The 19306-nt window shown below is 44.3% G+C and overlaps 1 protein-coding gene across 2 annotated transcripts in view; it reads left to right on the top strand.

Moving 5' to 3' along the window:
• PLEKHM3 (pleckstrin homology domain containing M3) overlaps positions 1 to 17557 on the top strand; it is a 223268-nt gene extending 205711 nt beyond the window's left edge. The window contains exon 8 of one of the 2 annotated variants that reach the window (XM_024975644.2): positions 11356 to 17557. In XM_024975644.2, the coding sequence (XP_024831412.1) occupies positions 11356 to 11533 (178 nt within the window). In that variant the 3' untranslated portion in view covers positions 11534 to 17557. The remainder of the gene's footprint in view (positions 1 to 11355) is intronic. The other variant, NM_001206217.1, reaches the window with a different exon arrangement.
• The last annotated feature ends 1749 nt before the right edge of the window (positions 17558 to 19306 follow it).

Raw genomic sequence — 19306 nt, 5'->3', positions numbered from 1 at the left:
ATAATGTTGGATTTTACCATAGTCCTTACGTCAAGATAAATTCCAAATGGATCAAATATGTTAATATATAAAACAAACAAAACAAAAACCCATAAAGTACTAGAAGAAAAGAAGGGTGAATATTTTTATCATGTTAAAATGGGGAAGTTCTCTTTAAACTTGACACAAACCCAGAAGCCATGAAAGCGAAATGCTTTTAAATACATTTTTTAAAAGTTAAATGCCTAAAATTTTACAGATAAAAGCAAATGTAAACAGGAAACTTGGAGAGATATTACCACACATGTGACAAAGCATTAATTTCCTGAATATAAAAAAAGAAATCTATAAAAGTCATTAGGAAATGCAAAGGACACAAACCAATATACAGAAAAAATATGCAAATGGCCAATAAATATAAGAACAACTCCATTTTGTGATAAAAGCAAAATAAAATGAGATGCTTACTTATCAGCCATAGGAAAATATTAATAGACATGAAATGTAAAGTCCTATGTAAAAACAGTAATTAACCTCACTTCCTATTTCATTTTGCTAAGTCCATATTTTTGTTCTAAGTATTTAGAATGAAAAGTGAAAGTCACTCAGTCATGTCCAACTCTTTGTGACTCCATGGACTGTAGCCTGCTAGGCTTCTTGTCCGTGAAATTCTCCAGGCCAGAATACTGGAGTGGGTAGCTGTTTCCTTCTCCAGGGTATCTTCCTGACCCAGGGTTCAAACCCCAGGTCTCCCAAACTGCAGGCGGATTCTTTACCATCTGAGCCACCAGGGAACCCCAAGAATACATAGAATAGCTTTGTCTAATATATCAACTAGAGCAACTGCCTTTGGAAATGACTGGCCTAGAGCAGTTGTTTTTGAACTTTTTTATTCATCAGAATTCTCTGGAGGGCTGGTTAAAATAGAGTGACAAGCCCCACCCTGTAGTTTACAGTTCAGTAAGTCTGGCGTAGAACCCAATAATTTGCATATCTAACAAATTCTCTGGTGATGCTGGTTTGGCTAGTCCAGGGACCACACTTTGAGAACCATTGGCCTAGAACACATTGAGTATTCGAAAATAAAGTAATACTGTATTGTAAAAAATTGTATTGATGAGAAGAGACAAATAGGGAAATAAGTAATGACAAAACACTTTGGGTCTTTTATTTAATGCCTTTCTCCTTTTAAATTTACATCATTTAACTTATTCCTAAGCAACTAATCATACTGTTTAAACTAGATTTACCTTCTGAACTTTTTTGCATTTTTCTAATGTACCCATGCTTGACAGTTTCTTTTATGTGTGTTCCATCAAGTGTCTTGAGGAACTGAAATGTAGTATGTTAAATACTAGTAAATCCCATCAGAATCTTGGTATCTATCTTTATAAATTATTGTTTCTTTTAAAGAGGTTTTACTTCAAACCTTGACAGTTAAATTTTTCAGTTTTACATTTTAAAGGTAGGCTGGTAAATTAAACAGCAGTCTATATACATAAGATAACTTCGTATATATTTTTTTAAATCTGCATTAGCCTAATACTATTCTTATATTTACTGTCTTTATCTTAGATGTAGCAAGATATTTCTAAACATCTCTTGGACTCTTAGATATTTTGAACTACTTTAGAGGTTTTCACAGAAAGCCATTGCTCTTATTTATGGTTTTTTAATGGCTTCAATCGTGATATATCCTAGCTGTTCACAAAAATTGTAGAAAATTTTAAAATCCTCCTTCAGTTTACTTTTTCTAATATTAAAACAAGATTTTCCTGAAGTAATGGACATTTGTCTGTTGAGAATGATATTAACTGCCAGGTGAACCATTTAAAAAAAAAAACAAAAACTTAGAAGTGTCAGAAATTCCAGTTTTTCCCTATCTCCAAAAAGATATTTCATTCAGGTCAAATCTATTATGATTTTACATACGTGGAGTATTACCGAGAAGTCCTGTCACCACCTGCAAATTAGCAAGAAGCATTTATTAAGCATTAGCACTAAAGATAATGGTGAGTTACTGTCCCCAGTAGGGTAGCAAAATTAGCAAATGAATTAATTAACCCTTGTTTACATTCTATTTTCAAAGCCAAGATTTTCAGTAAAGCTCTTGTCAAAGGTATTAGCTGAGCTTGGGTTTACAAACTAAAAGTGCAAGACCTGTGAAAGCCAAATGCTTTGTGGGCTGTAATCAGGGGGAAAACCTGCCTTAATTAACTTCAGGGATTAAAAGGTAAATACAAAGATCATTTCAGGGCATACCAATTGTTCTTCCCAGATTTGAGTCTTAGCAGGTATTTGGGGATATACTAAGTGACTTAAGGGCCATGTGGCTAGTACGTGGAGAGAGGGCTAGAATTAAGTCAGAAGACAGAAATCACTGCCAAAGTTGACCCACCATTTACTAGTTCTGGAACCAGAGAAGCCACCAGTTTATTTTATTATTTCATTTCATGTTTATCTATTTACTGACTGGCTTATTTTAAAAGGGCATACAACTAGGACAGCTATTTTAAGGATAATTTATGTAAAAATAGGGGCAAAGGGTCATATAGGTGTTGTCTGATTTAAATATCTAATTTGTGCATTTTACAATTCAGAACTCCTGGGATAGCTTTACAAATTAGCACATAACTGCCTAAATCTGCCTGACATTTAGCCAAAGGCACTGGATCTTTGATCTTTTCTAGTCTCATAGAACTCCAATCAAACTATAGGGGATACCTTTTCACTACCCACCTCCCTACCCCACCCCCGCCAAAAAAAAAAATCACAGTTATCAACCCTAAATGTGATGGACCCAGATGCAGTTCATCCCTGCCCCCACTCTCCAAGGAGCCAGACCCTTTGTTGTCTCCCTCCCCGCTCCCACCTGCTTGGGGGGCGGGGGTCTGGTCGAGAACCGAGGGGTACCTGGGGAATGGATTTCTGGTTATCCCAGCACAAGGCTTGCTCATTCATTCATTCAAAAGAATGAATCTATTAGATTGTATCATCTAGTTAAATCATATTTAATTCATTTGACCTTTGGATGTTTAGTAACATATTCTGTGTGTTCTTCTAAACAGCATGTATATAGCTATGTAAGTACATGCATAGCACACATACACACACACACAGACATGCTGGATATGATATTGGCTGGTTTCCTATTTAAGCAAATTATAAATTGTTTGCTGATATCCATTTACTGACTCAAGAACAGAAGGAAACACCAACCCCAAACATGAAAATAACCAGGCCCCAATAACTGCCTCCCTTAGCTAAGAGATTTGAATAATCATCTTGGTTTCTGAGAAAAACCGATAATAACTAGTGACCCTGTGAGGCGTCTTACATAGCAGCCATACCCCAAACCGCACACACATGCCTGATAATGTGCACTTACTCTGCGCCCCACCCTTTTCGTCGTGGGCTCCACTGAGTGGAAATCAGCCAGAGCTCACCCTGCTCTGTGGGCCTGTCTTTCCCTTGTCAGAGATCCAACCAAGCTAAGCCTGAATTTCAATCCTAGTGAAATATCTGAGGTCATTGCCTGAGCCAAAAATAAAAATGCAGCCAGGGAGGAACCCAACATGCACAGAGTAGAAGCATCTCGGTGACCTCAACCTGGGGCAGAGGCCTCTAGCGGCTTCCTGTGACCTCCCTGTGTGCAGCTAGAAGCTGGAAGGGCACAGACAAAGCCATCATCAGCCTGTCTCTAGTTGGTTTCACATCATCAGCATTCCAGAACAGGAAACTCTCAGCAGCCAGAAATTCTTGCTTCTTTGCCATAGTATTCGAGAAGCAAGCCTTTTCCCCTGCACATATTTAGTTCTGTTAGTTTTGTCACAGGTGAGTTTTCTTGAATTTGATAGCTTGTAATAAGAACATCCTGTCTGTCCAATCTCTTGGCAATTGACTACTCAATTTCTAGGTTCTGGACCTCTCTTTCATTTGCTGTAGGTCAGTAAGCCAAGTTTTAGGGCTGTTTATAAGAAATCAACCCTGAATATTCATCAGGACTGATGCTGAAGCTGAAGCTCCAAACTTGAGCCCCTTGATGTGGAGAGCTGACTCATTGGAAAAGACCCTGATTCTGGGAAAGATTGAAGGCAAAAGGAGAAGGGGGCAGCTAAGGATGAGATGGTTAGATAGGATCACCGACTCAATGGACATGACTTTGAGTGACCAGGAGATAGTGAAGGACAAAGGAGCCTCTGCAGTCCATGGGCTTGGAAAGAGTCAGACACGACTTAGCGACTGAACAACAGTAGAGTCTCGTTTGATGATGCCTTTATTAAGACATAGAATGAGATTTCTGTTTCCTCTAGCTGGTGGAGATATTCCTCTGCCCCATTCCAAGGAAGGGGACCAATTTGCGAGGGGCGCACCAGTCATTAATGGTATTGACCCCTAGGGCTTCTGCAGACTCGAACCTTGAGTTACTCCTTTCTCCTCACACATCCTCTGGCATACACTGTACTGACCGGCACCCGGTCCTCTCCAGTGTGGCTGTCCCAGTGTTTAAAACACAAAAGTAAGTACTTCTATGCAGGCTGGTGAATGACTCCTGCCTCTAGCCAGTCCTCACCCCCACAAAATAAAAACCCCGCAACATTTAACAATTCTGGGGATTTTTCTTGGGGAAAAGGGATGCTGATGAAGATTGAGAGAAAACTTAGAGAGAAGTCCTTAATGTTTAGTTGAAATTTTATTTGAAAGGGCAGGGTCAACTCTTTTGGCCAAATTCCTGATGATCAGAGCTGTATGTACTAGCACATATCAGCTATTTCATCACTTGACTAATGAATGCAAATAACATTTAAAATCTCACTCTTCACTTTAAGGCTCATCTCATGTTAAGGCTCATTCATTCCCAGCTTGTCAGTCTGAGATTTTTCTGAGAAGGGACCAGCAGGACTACATTCCCACTCATTCATCCACAGACTTGGGGCCGTGGAAGTTTGGAAAGAAGAAGATAAAACCCAGAGTAGCTCTTTTTCCCCTGCACAAAATCTGCAGGTTGTAAGGAACCTTGCTGCTGCTAAGTCGCTTCAGTCATGTCCGACTCTGTGCGACCCCATGGACTGCAGCCTACCAGGCTTCTCTGTCCATGGGATTCTCCAGGCAGGAACACTGGAGTGGATTTTAAGGAACCTTAAATACCATCTAATCCAGCTTTCTCATAGCCTTCTGGGGAAAGTGAGGTTCTGAGATGAAGTAAGTTCTCCAAGATCCCAGTGATACTAGGGACAGGATTTCAGGATTACTCTCTCTCACTGTGCTCTCCCTTCTGCAGTAAGTGGCCTCACTGATATTTTACTGGTCTCCTTTCCATTGCAGAAGTCACTGAAACTGAACTGCTTCACAATTAGGTAAAAGAGATTTATTTTATGAGGCAAATAGAAAAGTATTTAGTTTTGGTTCTCTAGATGGCTTAGATAGGACTCAAAGAAGGAACACCACAGAGAAATACCTTGGAAGTTCTTGGCCAAAGAGGGGATAAATGTGGTGCAGGGTCAGTCACCAAGATGGCCTTTGGGGAGAATGGAAAAATCAAAGTGAGCTGATAGAAAGTTGAGGGTTGCTAGTCAATGCATGGACTTCCCTGGTAGTTCAGCTGGTAAAGAATCTGCCTGCAACACAGGAGACCCCAGTTCAATTCCTGGGTTGGGAAGTTCCGCTGGAAAAGGGATAGGCTACCCAGTCCAGTATTCTTGCCTAGAGAATCACCATGGACAGAGGAGCTTGGTGGGCCACAGTCCAGGGGGTTGCAAAGAGTTGGACACGACTGTGAGTGACGGAGCACAGCACAGCACAGTCAATACACAGAATTGTGCCATGGGTATGGACTTCTTAAATGATGGCCTAAACCAATTTTAGAAACCATAGGATGGTTAATGCTAAGTGAGTTTCAGCTATTTTAATCAAATGATTATTAAAATATATATTTGTGAAAATGATGTGAATAAACACACTACACTGGACCTTATTGGTTAATTTGATTGTAAAGTGAAAGTGAAGTCACTCAGTCGTGTCCCCATGGACTGTAGCCTACCAGGCTCCATGGGATTCTCCAGGCAGGAGTACTGGAGTGGGTTGCCACTGTAAGCCCACGGGAAATTCTTGCACATTCTACCTGGAGAGGGTGCTGTTTATGTACTCCCTGGGTACCCTCTCTATGATACCTTATCCAGACAGGTTGAGTCAATGGTTCTCAACCCAGAAGGTTTCCTCCCACTGCCTACCCTCCACCCCACCCCAGGGACATTTGGCAGTGCCTGGAGGCATTGACGGGAAGAGCAGGGTTTGCCACTAGCATCCGGTGGGCAGAGTCCAGAGATAACACTAAACATACTGTAGTGCTCAGAAGGTGGTGGTGGTGTCTCTGCTCAGTCGTGTCCAGCTCTTTGCGACCCTGTGGACTGTAGCCCACCAAGCTCCTCTGTCCGTGGGATTTCCCAGGCAAAAATACTGGAGTGGATTGCCATTTGCTCCTCCAGGGGATCTTTCAACCCAGGGTTCGAATCCATGTCTCTTGCGTCTCCTAAATTGGCAGATTCTTTACCACTAGCGCCACCTGGGAAGCCCACAGTGCTCGGAATAACACAAGAACCGTAAGTCCCAAGCATCACTAGCGCCAAGGTGAGATCCCTGGATTAGGTGAAGCAGTGAATGCTTTCAAGAAAAAATAGGAAAATCTATTGCGTGGCCCTGGTTATAGCAAGTATATGTCTATGCAGTCACATCCTCCATGACACGACACTGCAAAGGGAGGCTACACAGTCTTTGTTCTCCAGGGGCCACAGCAGAATCCAGAACACTGCTGACTGCTGGACTGGATGACTCAGAAATGAAGGTGCTGGCTTTCATTTGATGTATCACTGAGGAATGCCAAAGGGACGCTGCTCTTTCATTATCTGTAGCAATTTTCTGCCCAGACAAATACATTGGTAGCTATGCCTTATATAAAAGACATGTTCCTTAAAAGTTATGTTTAACTGTATTTTGTATTTTTAATACAGTTAAGAAATTCAGTAAAAACTAAGGGGTCAGTGAATCTTTTTAGCGTGAAAGGTTCTTTTTAGTAAAGTCCTATTCTCAGAGAATACCTATAATTAATACCTATATATTGCATTTTTAATGTAAATAAACATTACATTTAATGTAAGTAAACACTGCATACTACATTTTTACTACAGAGCTCATAACTCTTATGTGAGAGTCTCTCTTCCTCCTTCCTTCTCCTGCCCTTGTTCCTTTTCTGTAAAGGGAGGATCGGGGCAGGGGGTGGGGAGGGGGAATTTAACAGTACAATCTCTGAATTTGGGAACGTCATTGATAAGTCTATCCACTTATACAGGTCAAAAGATGCCTGCTGGGTTACAGATTGTTAAAAAAAAATAGGACTTGGTTCTATTTTGAAATCATTCATTTATTTATCTTACACTTTTTTTATTTTCCAGTTAGTGACCTTTGGCTAGAAAGAGCAGGTGTCCCTCCATCACCCCATGGGTGTTTGTTGCACCAGAAGTATCTGATAAGACTCAACCTCTCCACTCACAGTGGGGTGGGAGAGGGGTATCAGCAGAGACAGGGAGTGGTACTGAAGGAAACCAGCGGTTGTCTCCTTATCAGTCATTCCCTAGGGTAACATCCCTAGGTGTGTAAGTCACTGACTAACTCAGCAGGATCGAGGAGGCAGGAAGGAGGAAATTTATTAAAGTTATCATTCATCTCCCTTCAGTAGTAGGAGGTTACAGAGGTGTGACCCACTGAGGACAAGGCCACCGGGGAGGAGCCGGCCAGACAAGAGAGGCCCAAGGACACCTGCATTTGCCCTTCATTCCCCACCTGCACTCTTCCTGGGAAGGAGGGAGGGGTTGAGGCCAGAGAGATGATAATGATGACCTCACCATGGCAGCCTGGCAGCTCCAGGCAAGAAGGCAGGTGCCAGTGTCACCATGGGAGCTGGTGTACCCCCTTGCTTGCTCCTCAAACCACTTGCCATTTGACCGGCCCTTCCACATACATCCACCCGTTTTCGTCTGAGAACCCCACTGACTAGGAAGGAAGTCATTGTGAGTACCAAGAATATAAATTCCATGCCCAAGGTCACTCAAAGAAAGATTAGAGATTTGGACCCAAGGATTCTAACTTGAAGCCCCACATGTCCTTCCGTGATCACGCACTGCTCTCACTTAGATAAGCAGCCCTCGGGTACAAGCCTTGGCTGGGCTGCCAGGAGTCCTGGGTTCTAGTCTCTGCTCTGGCTTTCACTCGCTGTGTCCTCGTGAGACAACTACTACCCCTCTTAGAACCTCAGGTTTCCTCTCTCTGAAATGACGGGGTTGATCAGAGTGCCCTCAGGTCACCACGGTGGCATAGGTGAAATCAGGCTGAAATGAAGACTTGCAGGAAGGCAGCAAGTAGCTGCTGACACTGGAGGAAGCCGCCTCAGCTGTGTTATTAAGTGTTAACCAGGTGCCAGGAACTGTGCAAACGCTGCATCTGTGATCTCATTTGAGCCACATAGCACCAGACGAGGTACATGTTAATGGAAACCCAACTTAGCAGATAAGGAAATTGAAGCTCAGGGAAGTGAAGTAACTTCCTCAAGGTCACTGTCTTAGTCAGCTTTGGCTGTTATAGAGAATACCACAGACTGGATTTATTTCTTACAGTGCTGGCAGCTGGAAGTCCCAGGTCAGGGTTCAGCAGGGCTTGGTTTCTGGCCAGAGCTCTCTTCCTGGTTTGCAGACGGCTGCCTTCCTGCCTCAGTCCTTGCATAGCCTCTCCTCCGAGTACAGACAGGGGAGGAGAAGGGGCTCTCTGTTATCCTTCTTGTTGTTGTTCAGTCACCCAGTCATGTCTGACTCTTTGTGACCCCATGGCCTGCAGCATGCCAGTCCTCCCTGTCCCTCACCATCTCCCGGAGTTGCCCAAGTTCATGTTTATCACATCGGTGATGCCATCTAGCCATCTCATCCTCTGACAGCCTCTTCTCCTCTGCCCTCAATCTTTCCCAGCATCAGGGACTTTTCCAGTGAGTCATCTGTTCGCATCAGATGACCAAAATACTGGAGCTTCAGCTTCAGCATCAGTCCTTCCAGTGAGTATTTAGGGTTGATTTCCATTAAGATTGACTGGTTTGATCTCCTTGCTATCCAGGGGATTTTCAGGAGTCTTCTGCAGCACAACAGTTCAAAGGCATCAATTCTTTGGCCTTCTGCCTTCTTTACAGTCTAGCTCTCACAACTGTACGTGACCACTGGGAAGACCATAGCCTTGACTATATGGACCTTTGTTGGCAGAGTGATGTCTCTGCTTTTCAGCACACTGTCTAGGTTTGTCGTCACTTTCCTGCCAAGAAGCAGTTCATGGCTGAAGTCACCATCCACAGTGATTTTAGAACCCAAAGAAAGGAAATCTGTCACTACTTCCACCATTTCCCCCTCTATTTGCCATGAAGTAATGGGGCCGGATGCCATGATCTTAGTTTTTTTTAATATTTAGTCTTAAGTTGGCTCTTTCACTCTCACCGTTTACCCTCATCAAGAGGCTCTTTTAGTTCCTCTTTAGTTCTCTTCTTATGAAGACACAAATCATATCAGATCAGGACGTATCTTTATGATTCCAGTGAACCTAAATTACTTCCTGAGGACCCCATCTCCAAATACAGATACATTGGAGGTTGAGGCATCAGCATAGGAATTTGGGGGGCACACAGTTCCATCCATGGCAGTCCTATAGGCTGAATGTGATCTGAAGATAGATTGGCATTAGGCCATCTTACCCTGCCTGCACTACTAACCACTGCTATGCAGTATTTAGACCAGATAGCTGAGCTGGAGGTAGAGACCACTGGGTACAGTGAAGCTTCTGTCTTTTAATCTGTAGATACAGATAGATACAGATTTAAGATAGATACAGATACAGATTTAAGCTGGTAGATACAGCCCCTCCCCACACACTAGTGCCTCTCCCGCTAAGTCCCTGCCTTCTCTCCTGGGTACCAGAGTGGGTGGGAAGATCCTCCTTTGACCAAACTTTCTGAATCCTGAGCCAATAGCAGGCCAGGGAGTGGTGCTCCAAAGACCATCTCACACCCAGGTCTGAAACTCAAAGAAAAGTAGGAGTCATAAGGCTGAGCCCTGAGGACTGGCTCCTTCACAGCCATCATTGAACCTGCATGGACACTGTTGGTGGAGCAAAATCACACAGGCCCAGTTCCCTGGGCTCCTGGGATGAGGTCCTAGGTTGTCACTCACGTGAGGAAGGATGAGAACTTAATCCCCACTGGTAAGCCACCCAATGGAGCAGCTATAGTTGTGCTAGTCAGTTGAAAGTGAGAAAACTGTTACTCAGTCATGTCTGACTCTTTGCAACCTCATGGACTGTAGCCTGCCAGGCTCCTCTGTCCATGGAATTCTCCAGGCAAGAATACTGGAGTGGGTAGCCATGCCCTCCTCCAGGGGATCTTCCTGACCCAGGGATTGAACCCAGGTCTCCTGCATTGCAGGCATCTTTACCATCTAAGCCACTAGGGAAGCTTGTCAGTTACTCATTATTAAAGGCTTTGCAGTAAAAACAAGCCATTTAGACTCCTACAGGCTTCCACCAAGCCAAACAACATCATCCACCTGGAATGTCTCCTCTCTATAAATTACAGCATTTGTGTGTTTTTTGTTTTTCTTAAAAAACAAGATCTCTCCCCCACTCTCTCATGCTTTACTGTTCCCACGTGTGTTATGAAGCTAGCTATAGAAAGGTTTGAGAGAGTTTCTAATTTAAAAAAACAAAACTCAAAAGAGCAACAGACCACAGTCTATCATTCAGAAATTGAAAGTATGCCATTTTGACACTTTGCAAAGTGTCAAATAAAGGTAGGGAGTGACAGGGAACCGCTTGGCTCTTGTTAGCGGAAGTGAGGAGCCACATTTTCACAACTGTGACACGGGGGCTGTCACTGGTGTTGGGAGTGTTTTCAGTTGGCAGGGCACTCCACTCTTATTTTCTGTCACTTCACCCTAGAGTCACTACCCCCACTTCTTTCTCAGTCAAGCTAACACATGGAGCTTCTAGAGCTCTGTCGATTGTAACCATGATCACAAAATCGCTAACTGACTGCTGACTCCCCTTCACCCAGAAAACATAAGCCTGTCCCTAGGTAGTTCTAATCAGAAAAAAAAAAAAAAAAAACCCACATGTTTTTCAAATGAAATTCAACTTTGAGTCTTTTGGAAAAGGAAAGAACCCACTTCTATGAGTCACGTCTCTTTGAGGGGTCAGGAATAAAAGGCTGTGACCTGAGCTGTGCAGAGGTCTGGACTTCCAGCCTCCTGCCCTGCTCACTTCAACCTTACTCATCATCTCCGTGGTTGGCTCTTGCAGGTGTGAAAGCTGTGGAGCTGTTTTCCATGCTGAATGCAAAGAGAAGTCTGTCCCCTGCCCGCGATGTGTCCGCCGAGAGCTGCAGATGAAGCAGAAGTCTTTCTGGCGGAGGTTGAACATGGATGAGAGCCTGGAGGAGGCTTGCAACATGTTTGAGCTGTCCTACCAGAACACCTGACTCAGCAGGAGTCCAAGGCCGGGCGGTGACCTCTCAACCATCCATCAGCCCCAGTGGCTTCCAAACTAGACAGTTAGACCCCTCTGGGGGAAGTTAATGTCTCATCCTCAGCTAGATATATATATTTATAAATGTACATGCACACATACCTATACGTCCTGTACGTATGTTCAGTATAAGTCATTGTCTTAAAGGTCCATGGAGCTTTGTGGCTCAAGAGGTTACCAATAGCGGGATTACACTTAGCCATGAATTTCAGCTGCTTTGCCCCCAAGCCAAACATGGTTTACACACAAGGCTGTATAGTTCAGACATTGTGGGCTCTCAGGAGCTATTTATTACACAAGACATAGGAGAAAGCATTTTCTCCAGAAGAGTGCTTTGAGTTATTTTTGTGTTATTTATTTTTAGCCTTCACAGAGGATGAGGTAACTGAGGCAAGCACCCATCATCAAGTTTCATAAGAAAAGCTTCAAAACACAGCAGTGACTCCTGGATCCTTCCAGGAGCCCATGTCCCAGCTCCCACCTCCGTGTCTTCACAAAGGCTGGGATCCCCTAAGCTGAGTTAAACAGCTTGGAAATCAGGAGTGCAGGCTCCCTCTGACAGAAAGCGTGTGTCCTTAATTTATTAGAGGAGCTAAATTGTTCTGAAGTTAATCTCAGAAAGCATTTTTTCCTGACAAGAGACCTCAGTAACCTACATGTTGTCCATCTGTTTGCTGGTACGAATCCCAACACCCGCCCAGAGACATGACCGTATTTGCCAGGCTGGAAACATGGCTCTGAAGAGCAGTTTTCCAGGAGTTCCAGGGGTGACAGGATGATTTTTTTTTTTTTTTTAAATTGGCTGGAGGAAATTGCTTAGGATTGTTAAATACATCAGTGTGTAGACCAGGAGGTCGGGTGTAGAGTCCACACATTCCAAGACAGGATCTGCAGTTTTCTTTTCACAGAATCCTGTGTGGGGAGTTCCCACCTATTCATTACACTTTATTTATTTTTATTGTTCTTCATTGCCCTTTCACTCCTACCTTTCATTTGTCAATGTCACCACGTCTGCTTTCATACTTTCTTAATTGTTTTGAAAAATCAGAGCACCTTGGAACTTCACAGTACCAACTTTAGACTATGAAGAAAATACCAAACTGACAAATATAATTAAGGAATTAAATCTAATATTATTTAAATATATATATATACACGCACATGCATCATTGCCACCGTGAAGTGAGATGCAAAGTGCTAAGCTAATAAGGAATGAGAATGAGAGTGAGTTGCTCAGGCACTTGGCAGGGGGGTATTCTCCCTCTGCAGCACCCTCTTAGCACAGTGGCCACGGTGACCAAAATGGCAGATAGCTGGGCACCAGAAAGCATGGCTCCCATTCCTTCCACCTTAACTCTTTCTAGAATCAAAAAATAAGCTTATATTTAAGCAATTCTCAGTAGGTTATATGAGAAGATTCTTACCATTCCTCTAAGCAGATGCCTTCAAAGCCTCCATGGTTTAGTAGCTATACTCCTAGCAGGACCTAGAGAACCAGTGTTCACACAGCCCATGGGACATTTAACCCCACTGCTCCTTTTCCCACACCTGGCTCCCTCCAATCCCAGCTCATGATGCTTCTGTTCATTTGGAGATGTGACATTTCAGACTCACTTCTGTGCAGACTGTTGGGTATGAGCATTTCACCTCTCAACCCACACCCATTCCTTTGGCCCCAGACCACACATTTCAACGTTAATAGCTCAGCACCACTCATGCATTTATCTTCTGATTATACAGTAGCTGTAGCCAAGGCATGAAAACTTATTAAAAGGCCGGGGCCCCATTCATGAGACGCCTTACGGTACGTTTTACTTTTAGAAAAACAAGTTGACTCCCTCTCCCCGCCCCACCCCACTCTATAGAAACTGTTACACACAAAAGAAAAAGGGTGGAAAATCTCAAACAAGCGCTTGGCAAACAGGCAAACAAATTTGATCATCTCCCCTTTCCTCTTCCCCTTCGTGAAATACAGTATTTATATATTCCAGCCTCAGAGAAGATAGCAAAACGTGATCTTTCACAAGAGAATTACAGACCCGCTTATTATAAAACAGATGTGCTCCGATGGCAAAGTGCCTTCTCCCTCCGCCCCCAGCTCCCTGTCACTGTAGCTTACTTCTGCCTTCGCCGTAATTAATGTATCTGTGACTCCAACTGTCAGCAAAGCCATCCCTAGCACACTGCAATTGGAGACCCAGAGTACAGGGCCATCTCCTCCCTTCTAGCACGTTGGCTGCATGTACAGAATTTCCTGTCCTGTCTCACAGGCCCCAGGGTCAGACCCACTGAGAGTCGGCTTGATACTCTGGGTCTGTGCTCCCAAGGCCTTGGCTTTTACCAGGGTTGTTTCGAGGCCCAGCAGAATAGTGGCAATCCCTGTGAACCTCTAAGGAGAACTTCCCACCCACATTGTTGCTTATTTTCGAAAGGGAAAAAAAATGATAAATGTGCTATCACCATCAGCTACCAGAGCTGGAAGCATACCCCAGCAGCCCATTTCCCTCCTCTTTGTGGAGCCCCGACAGCCTGGCCGGTGCCAGCCGCAGGCCTACATGACACACTCAGCCACCAACCCCCAAACATGAACGGACAGGGCAGAGCTGGCTTAGCAGTTGGGTCTGCCACGAAAATTCAAATTTGCTGTTTTCAACCCAGGATACCTTAGCGCACACCTGAACGCCCTTACTGTTTTCGACCCTAACAAATTACTTGGTGCACTGTAGGTAATTGTTCCACTACTTAGAAACTGTCGAAACGAAAGCAAATCTGTGGATTACCACCTCCTTAAGACCTAAGCTAATACCTGCTTTCCCTCATAGTCCATTTTTCATCCCATATTAAATATCTTGTACATAAAGCCCAGGAGAAAATGGCCCATTAATCTCCTAGGGCTGGCAGCCAACTTCAGGGAACCTCTTTTCTCTTGAAAGGCCCCTTCCCTGGTGTATCACTTGAGGAAATCCCTCCTCACCGTGCCAGAAACTCGATTGTGGGACAGTCCAAGCCTGGTGAAATGCTGGCATCTCACCCTGCAGTAAAAAAGCCGGTTCCTAAAATAGACCTCAGTTTGCACCGCAGCAGGAAGGCCGCAAAGTACTTAAAAAGCAGTCAACTGGGATGGGAGTCATGTTCTTTCCAGGGTGGCTCTTTCTCCAAGTTGAAAGCTCTGTATGTGAAAGCCACATAAAACTCCCATCTTCCCCCTTTGCCTCATTGCCTTTTCAGGGGACGGTATTATGGTCGTCTTCATGATCATTGTGCTTAAGAGTAATCTCTCTAGGAGCTTTAATATTTGATGAGCTGAGAAGGCAATCGCTTTTGGATTCTTCCAGACTAGGCCTCCACCAAGAAGGGAATATCGCTAGGACTTGGGATTTGTGGTTTCCAGCCAACCCAGTGGTGTCCTTCAGACCCCTGCTGAGGGACTGTGCCTGGCTTCCTTCTGGCTGCACGGAGGCCACCATTGCTAAGCTACAGCGAGTCCCCTTGCATGGGGTCCAGCGTTTGTTTTTGTCTGTTTTTGTCTGTGCATCTGTACACACTGCACACCGACACTGGATAGTTTCTTCCCATGCCTTCTCGAAAAGGCATGACTTCCAAACCTGTGGCTTTGTCTCTACCCATGAGCCAGAAAGGGCCACACGTAAATCGTTGCATCAGGGTAGGACTTGTGTGAAGCCGAACTGAGCATTTTCTGCAAACAGAGGCATGATCTGAGGAAGCCAAGATACACTCGGCTCCTAATTTAGGGTTAAGCCAACGCTGCTGTTGCTGTGTGGGGGCAGTGTTCCCCACCTCCACTGACAGGCTGCTCTTGACTGAAGTAACTAGACTGTGAAGTAAATCTTCAGCTCCTGATTCTAATACTGCCTGGAGTCAACACAAGGTGATTTTCTTTTTTATTTTTTTTACTTCCCCCAGTAAAGAGAGGTAAGTGCAGTTCCCCCCGCCCCCTTATTTGCTTGAGGTTCCTGTCTTACTACTTTTCTTCCTCTAAGACAATGTGAGAAAAGTAGAGAGTTGGGGCAAAATGAAGTGAACGTGCCCTCGTTGGCCTGAACTGAGTTGTTGGAACCACTCTCTGTTTTCCCTTCCCTGGTCCTTGCCAACACCTGGGCATTAAAAACAGCTCTGAGTGTTGTGTCCTCTGCACTGTTCTTCCAATCCTCAGTCTAGTAGAACTCACTGCCCTACTTCACTACTTGAACCCAGTGACAGGTGAACAAGCCCTGCTCAGCTCATCTAAACAGACAAATGGGATTTCTATCATGGGAAACAGTGTTTCAACAGTGAAGTACCAGTACCCCAAGCCATTGTCAAAAGTCACTGACAAAAGTCAAAAGAAAAGTGTGGAACACCATCTCAAGCACACCCACAGTCGTCAGGGCTTTTATTTTAAATGGGCTCCAAGGGATCATGCAATAGAGCCCTTTCCTCCTGCAGTGGCCTCCAAGGTAATGGAAGGCACTGTTAACCCCGAGTGAAGAGACAGCTGCTGTTTTGTTTGGATTTTCCCTGTAGAGAGAGACGCCCTCTTGTTAGGAAGGTCTGCAGTGAAGCCAGTTGTTACCCAGGTAGAAGATTCAGGCGCTTATGGCAACTCTTAGCACAGTAAGATACCCTCCTAGGCCGCTGAGCTGCAGACCAGCCTCTCTTCCCTTCCCTTGACCTTCCTTGCCGCAGTTCTGAGCCCAGGTTCAGGCCTGGTAAACTGGCTGGTGGACCTCTGGGGCTCGTGGCTCCTCACACTGACCATCGTATTCATGTCTTTTTCCCCGTAGGAGTGCCTTACAGTACTGCCTCGTGCTTCTAGTCTAGACTAGCAGACCCACTTGAAGCCTGCAGGGTCCTTTGCCTCAATATGGATCACCTTGCTTCTTCCCTGCTGGCTGCTCTCGACACAGGCACGCTCGGAGCCCACATATTCCATGCACATGCCAGACCTTCCACCTTCATTTAACCTGGTGCCTTAACCTCATGAGTACAAGGGTTCCTGTTGGAAGCACATTGTCAGAGCAGACTAGTGGAAACACTCCTTGGCGCCATTGACACTTACCCAGGAAACACAAAAAACACAACCACATAATGTTTTGACTCTGTTTTATGCTGTTTCTCAAATTACTCCTTTTGCTTGCTTGCTTGCTTTCCATGAACCAAACTCAGGGGAATGTCATGATGTCAAGGCCAATGGGTAGAGAAATTATACTGGTTATTTAGATTCCAATCTGTAAAGTCAGTGAACTTAGCCTTTTTCAGGTGAAAAAAATTACCCAAACACAAGGATTTTCTTTTCCTTTACTGTATAAAGGGTTTCTTTTATTTTGCCACCTGTCTTCCAAGTGGGAAGTGAGAGGCCTCTTGGATGATTGTAGTGAAGGCATTTCTATGTGGCGAGGGCAGTCCAGCAAGCTATTACATTAGGCTTTCACCACCAGAGGCTTAGGTTCTGATTTGGTCACCTCTCAGGATCCTATTGTGAGTAGCCTATCCTAGAACATTCAAGGGGGGGAAAAAATCTATCTTTAGAGAACAGTAAAAAGAGAGGAAATGTGTAGGTTGTAAATGAAGAGTATCGAACGTGGGGTGTGGAAGTCTTTGCACAACTTGTTCTTAACGCTCCTGGGTCAGATAGATGTCATTTTCCCTTATTTCTGTTCATGCTGTACAGAACTGTCTAAAACTTGGGACTTGGGCTATTACTCTGTCACTCTGTGTTGAGCTATTTGTAATATCTACTGTAACTTATATATGTATTGTTTCTGTTTTCTGGATTTTATTGCCTTTTGTTTGGGCATAAGTTATCCATAGTTTTGTTTACATCATTTTTTAAAATATCAATAACTGTAATAATAAAAAAAAGAAACTGTGTTGTGGACAAGACCCCTAGTTTTTACAGTCATCTGTCATATAATTTAAGTGCACCAGTTCCTGATGTATAAAATTATCTCTCTCTCAATAAACAATGCAGAAAGTACTTTCTCCTCTCATAACAACTCCATTCAAATGCTGTTTTTGCGGGGGTGGTGAAAGCCCAAGATGAGTGCTGGATGTTAATTCAAAGTCAAGATTTAAACTTTATTGAAAGTGAGCTACTGGGACCTTGAAATAGTTCTTAAGATTTTTACTTTTTTTTTTTTAACTGTAGTTGGTTTACAATGTCAGTTTCAGGTATACAGCAAAATGATTCAGATATATAGATATATAAAATAGCTCTTAATATTAATCTTATAGACTTCATTTTTTCCTGATTTCTTCAACCTCAATATTCTCATCAGCGCTTCCTATGCTTATGAAAAATATAATGAAACTTTGAAAAAATTGCAAATGTGGTGCTCTAGGCCTCATTGGCCGAAACAGACCATGATTTCTTTCTCATCTGAGACAAACCCACCCCAGCTCCCACACGGAGCATCTATCCCAGCTTTTCCCCAAGCTTTCATCACCACTGCAGTCTCCAAATTAGAGAAGCAAGTGCCAGATGGTAGGCAAGGCCACTGGTCATTCCCTAAGACCATGAAGACCATACTTTGAGAGCAAAGAGTGAAAGTAGAGGGGACTTATCTCTGTGAGGACAGCAGCCCTCTGGGAGCCGAGAGGTGATGGAAAATATCTACATGACCTTCCCCAGGGCTGGCCCTCATGGCCACAAAAAAGACCACGGGCACAACTATCCACTCGGAACCTTTCAAAAGCCCCATTGAAGTTCACCTACTCAAAGACATTGAAGAGACCAGAAAAGGTGCTTCTGGTTAAACATTTACCGCAGGTGGACTCTGAGCCTCACTCTCTAGGACACACCTAAACAAGTTCATGCCCAGCTCCCCCTCCTCCACCCCCAGGAAAGCCACTGGAGCTCATGCCCATTCCGTCCAAGGAACAACTGGACCTCATCTTCACGAGCAACCTGCCACAATCCACAATAAAAAGAAACAAGTTAATGTTTCACTGAACCAAACTAGACAGTGCAGCCAGAGCCCCGATTCCTGTGATTTACAGGACGGGTTAGCCTTCCCCCAGTGGCAGCAAACCTGAGTGACTGGATAACTGCAGGAAGTTTTCGCATTATCACAAGTCATTTCCAAAGGGTGGAAAGAGACACCATTCTGTTCCTCTCTCCCCACCCTCAGGAGATGTGATTGGAATCTCCCTGAATCGTTTCCAGTCCTGTCCTTTGATGAAGCCACTAGATGATGACTTTAATCGGTGGTTCCCACAGGAGTAACACAAAAATACTCAGGATCCCGTTGCAGACAACTGAGTCCGAATCTTTCTGGATGGGGCCTGAGTATTTGTATTTTTTTTTAAAGTTCCCTGGGTGAGCCCTGTGCGTCCTAAAAGTTAAAACCCACTAGACTGAATGAACAGAGAAGGCAATGGCACCCCACTCCAGTACTCTTGCCTGGAAAATCCCATGGATGGAGGAGCCTGGTAGGCTGCAGTCCATGGGATCGCTAAGAGTCGGACACAACTGAGGGACTTCACTTTCACTTTTCACTTTCATGCATTGGAGAAGGAAATGGCAACCCTCTCCAGTGTTCTTGCCTGGGGAATCCCAGGGACCGGGGAGCCTGGTGGGCTGCCGTCTCTGGGGTCGCACAGAGTCTGACATGACTGAAGCGACTTAGCAGCAGCAGCAGACTGAATGAAACAAGTTTCCCTGAAATAGCCAAGTGCTTGGGATACTGGAAGTCCACAGTGGGAAAGATGTCAAAGGTATGTAGCG

This window comes from Bos taurus, chromosome 2 (assembly GCF_002263795.3).
Source record: "Bos taurus isolate L1 Dominette 01449 registration number 42190680 breed Hereford chromosome 2, ARS-UCD2.0, whole genome shotgun sequence".
Classification (NCBI taxonomy): Eukaryota; Metazoa; Chordata; class Mammalia; order Artiodactyla; family Bovidae; genus Bos; species Bos taurus.
Note: the sequence above shows the minus strand (reverse complement) of the source record. Positions and strands in the feature narration are given on the sequence as shown.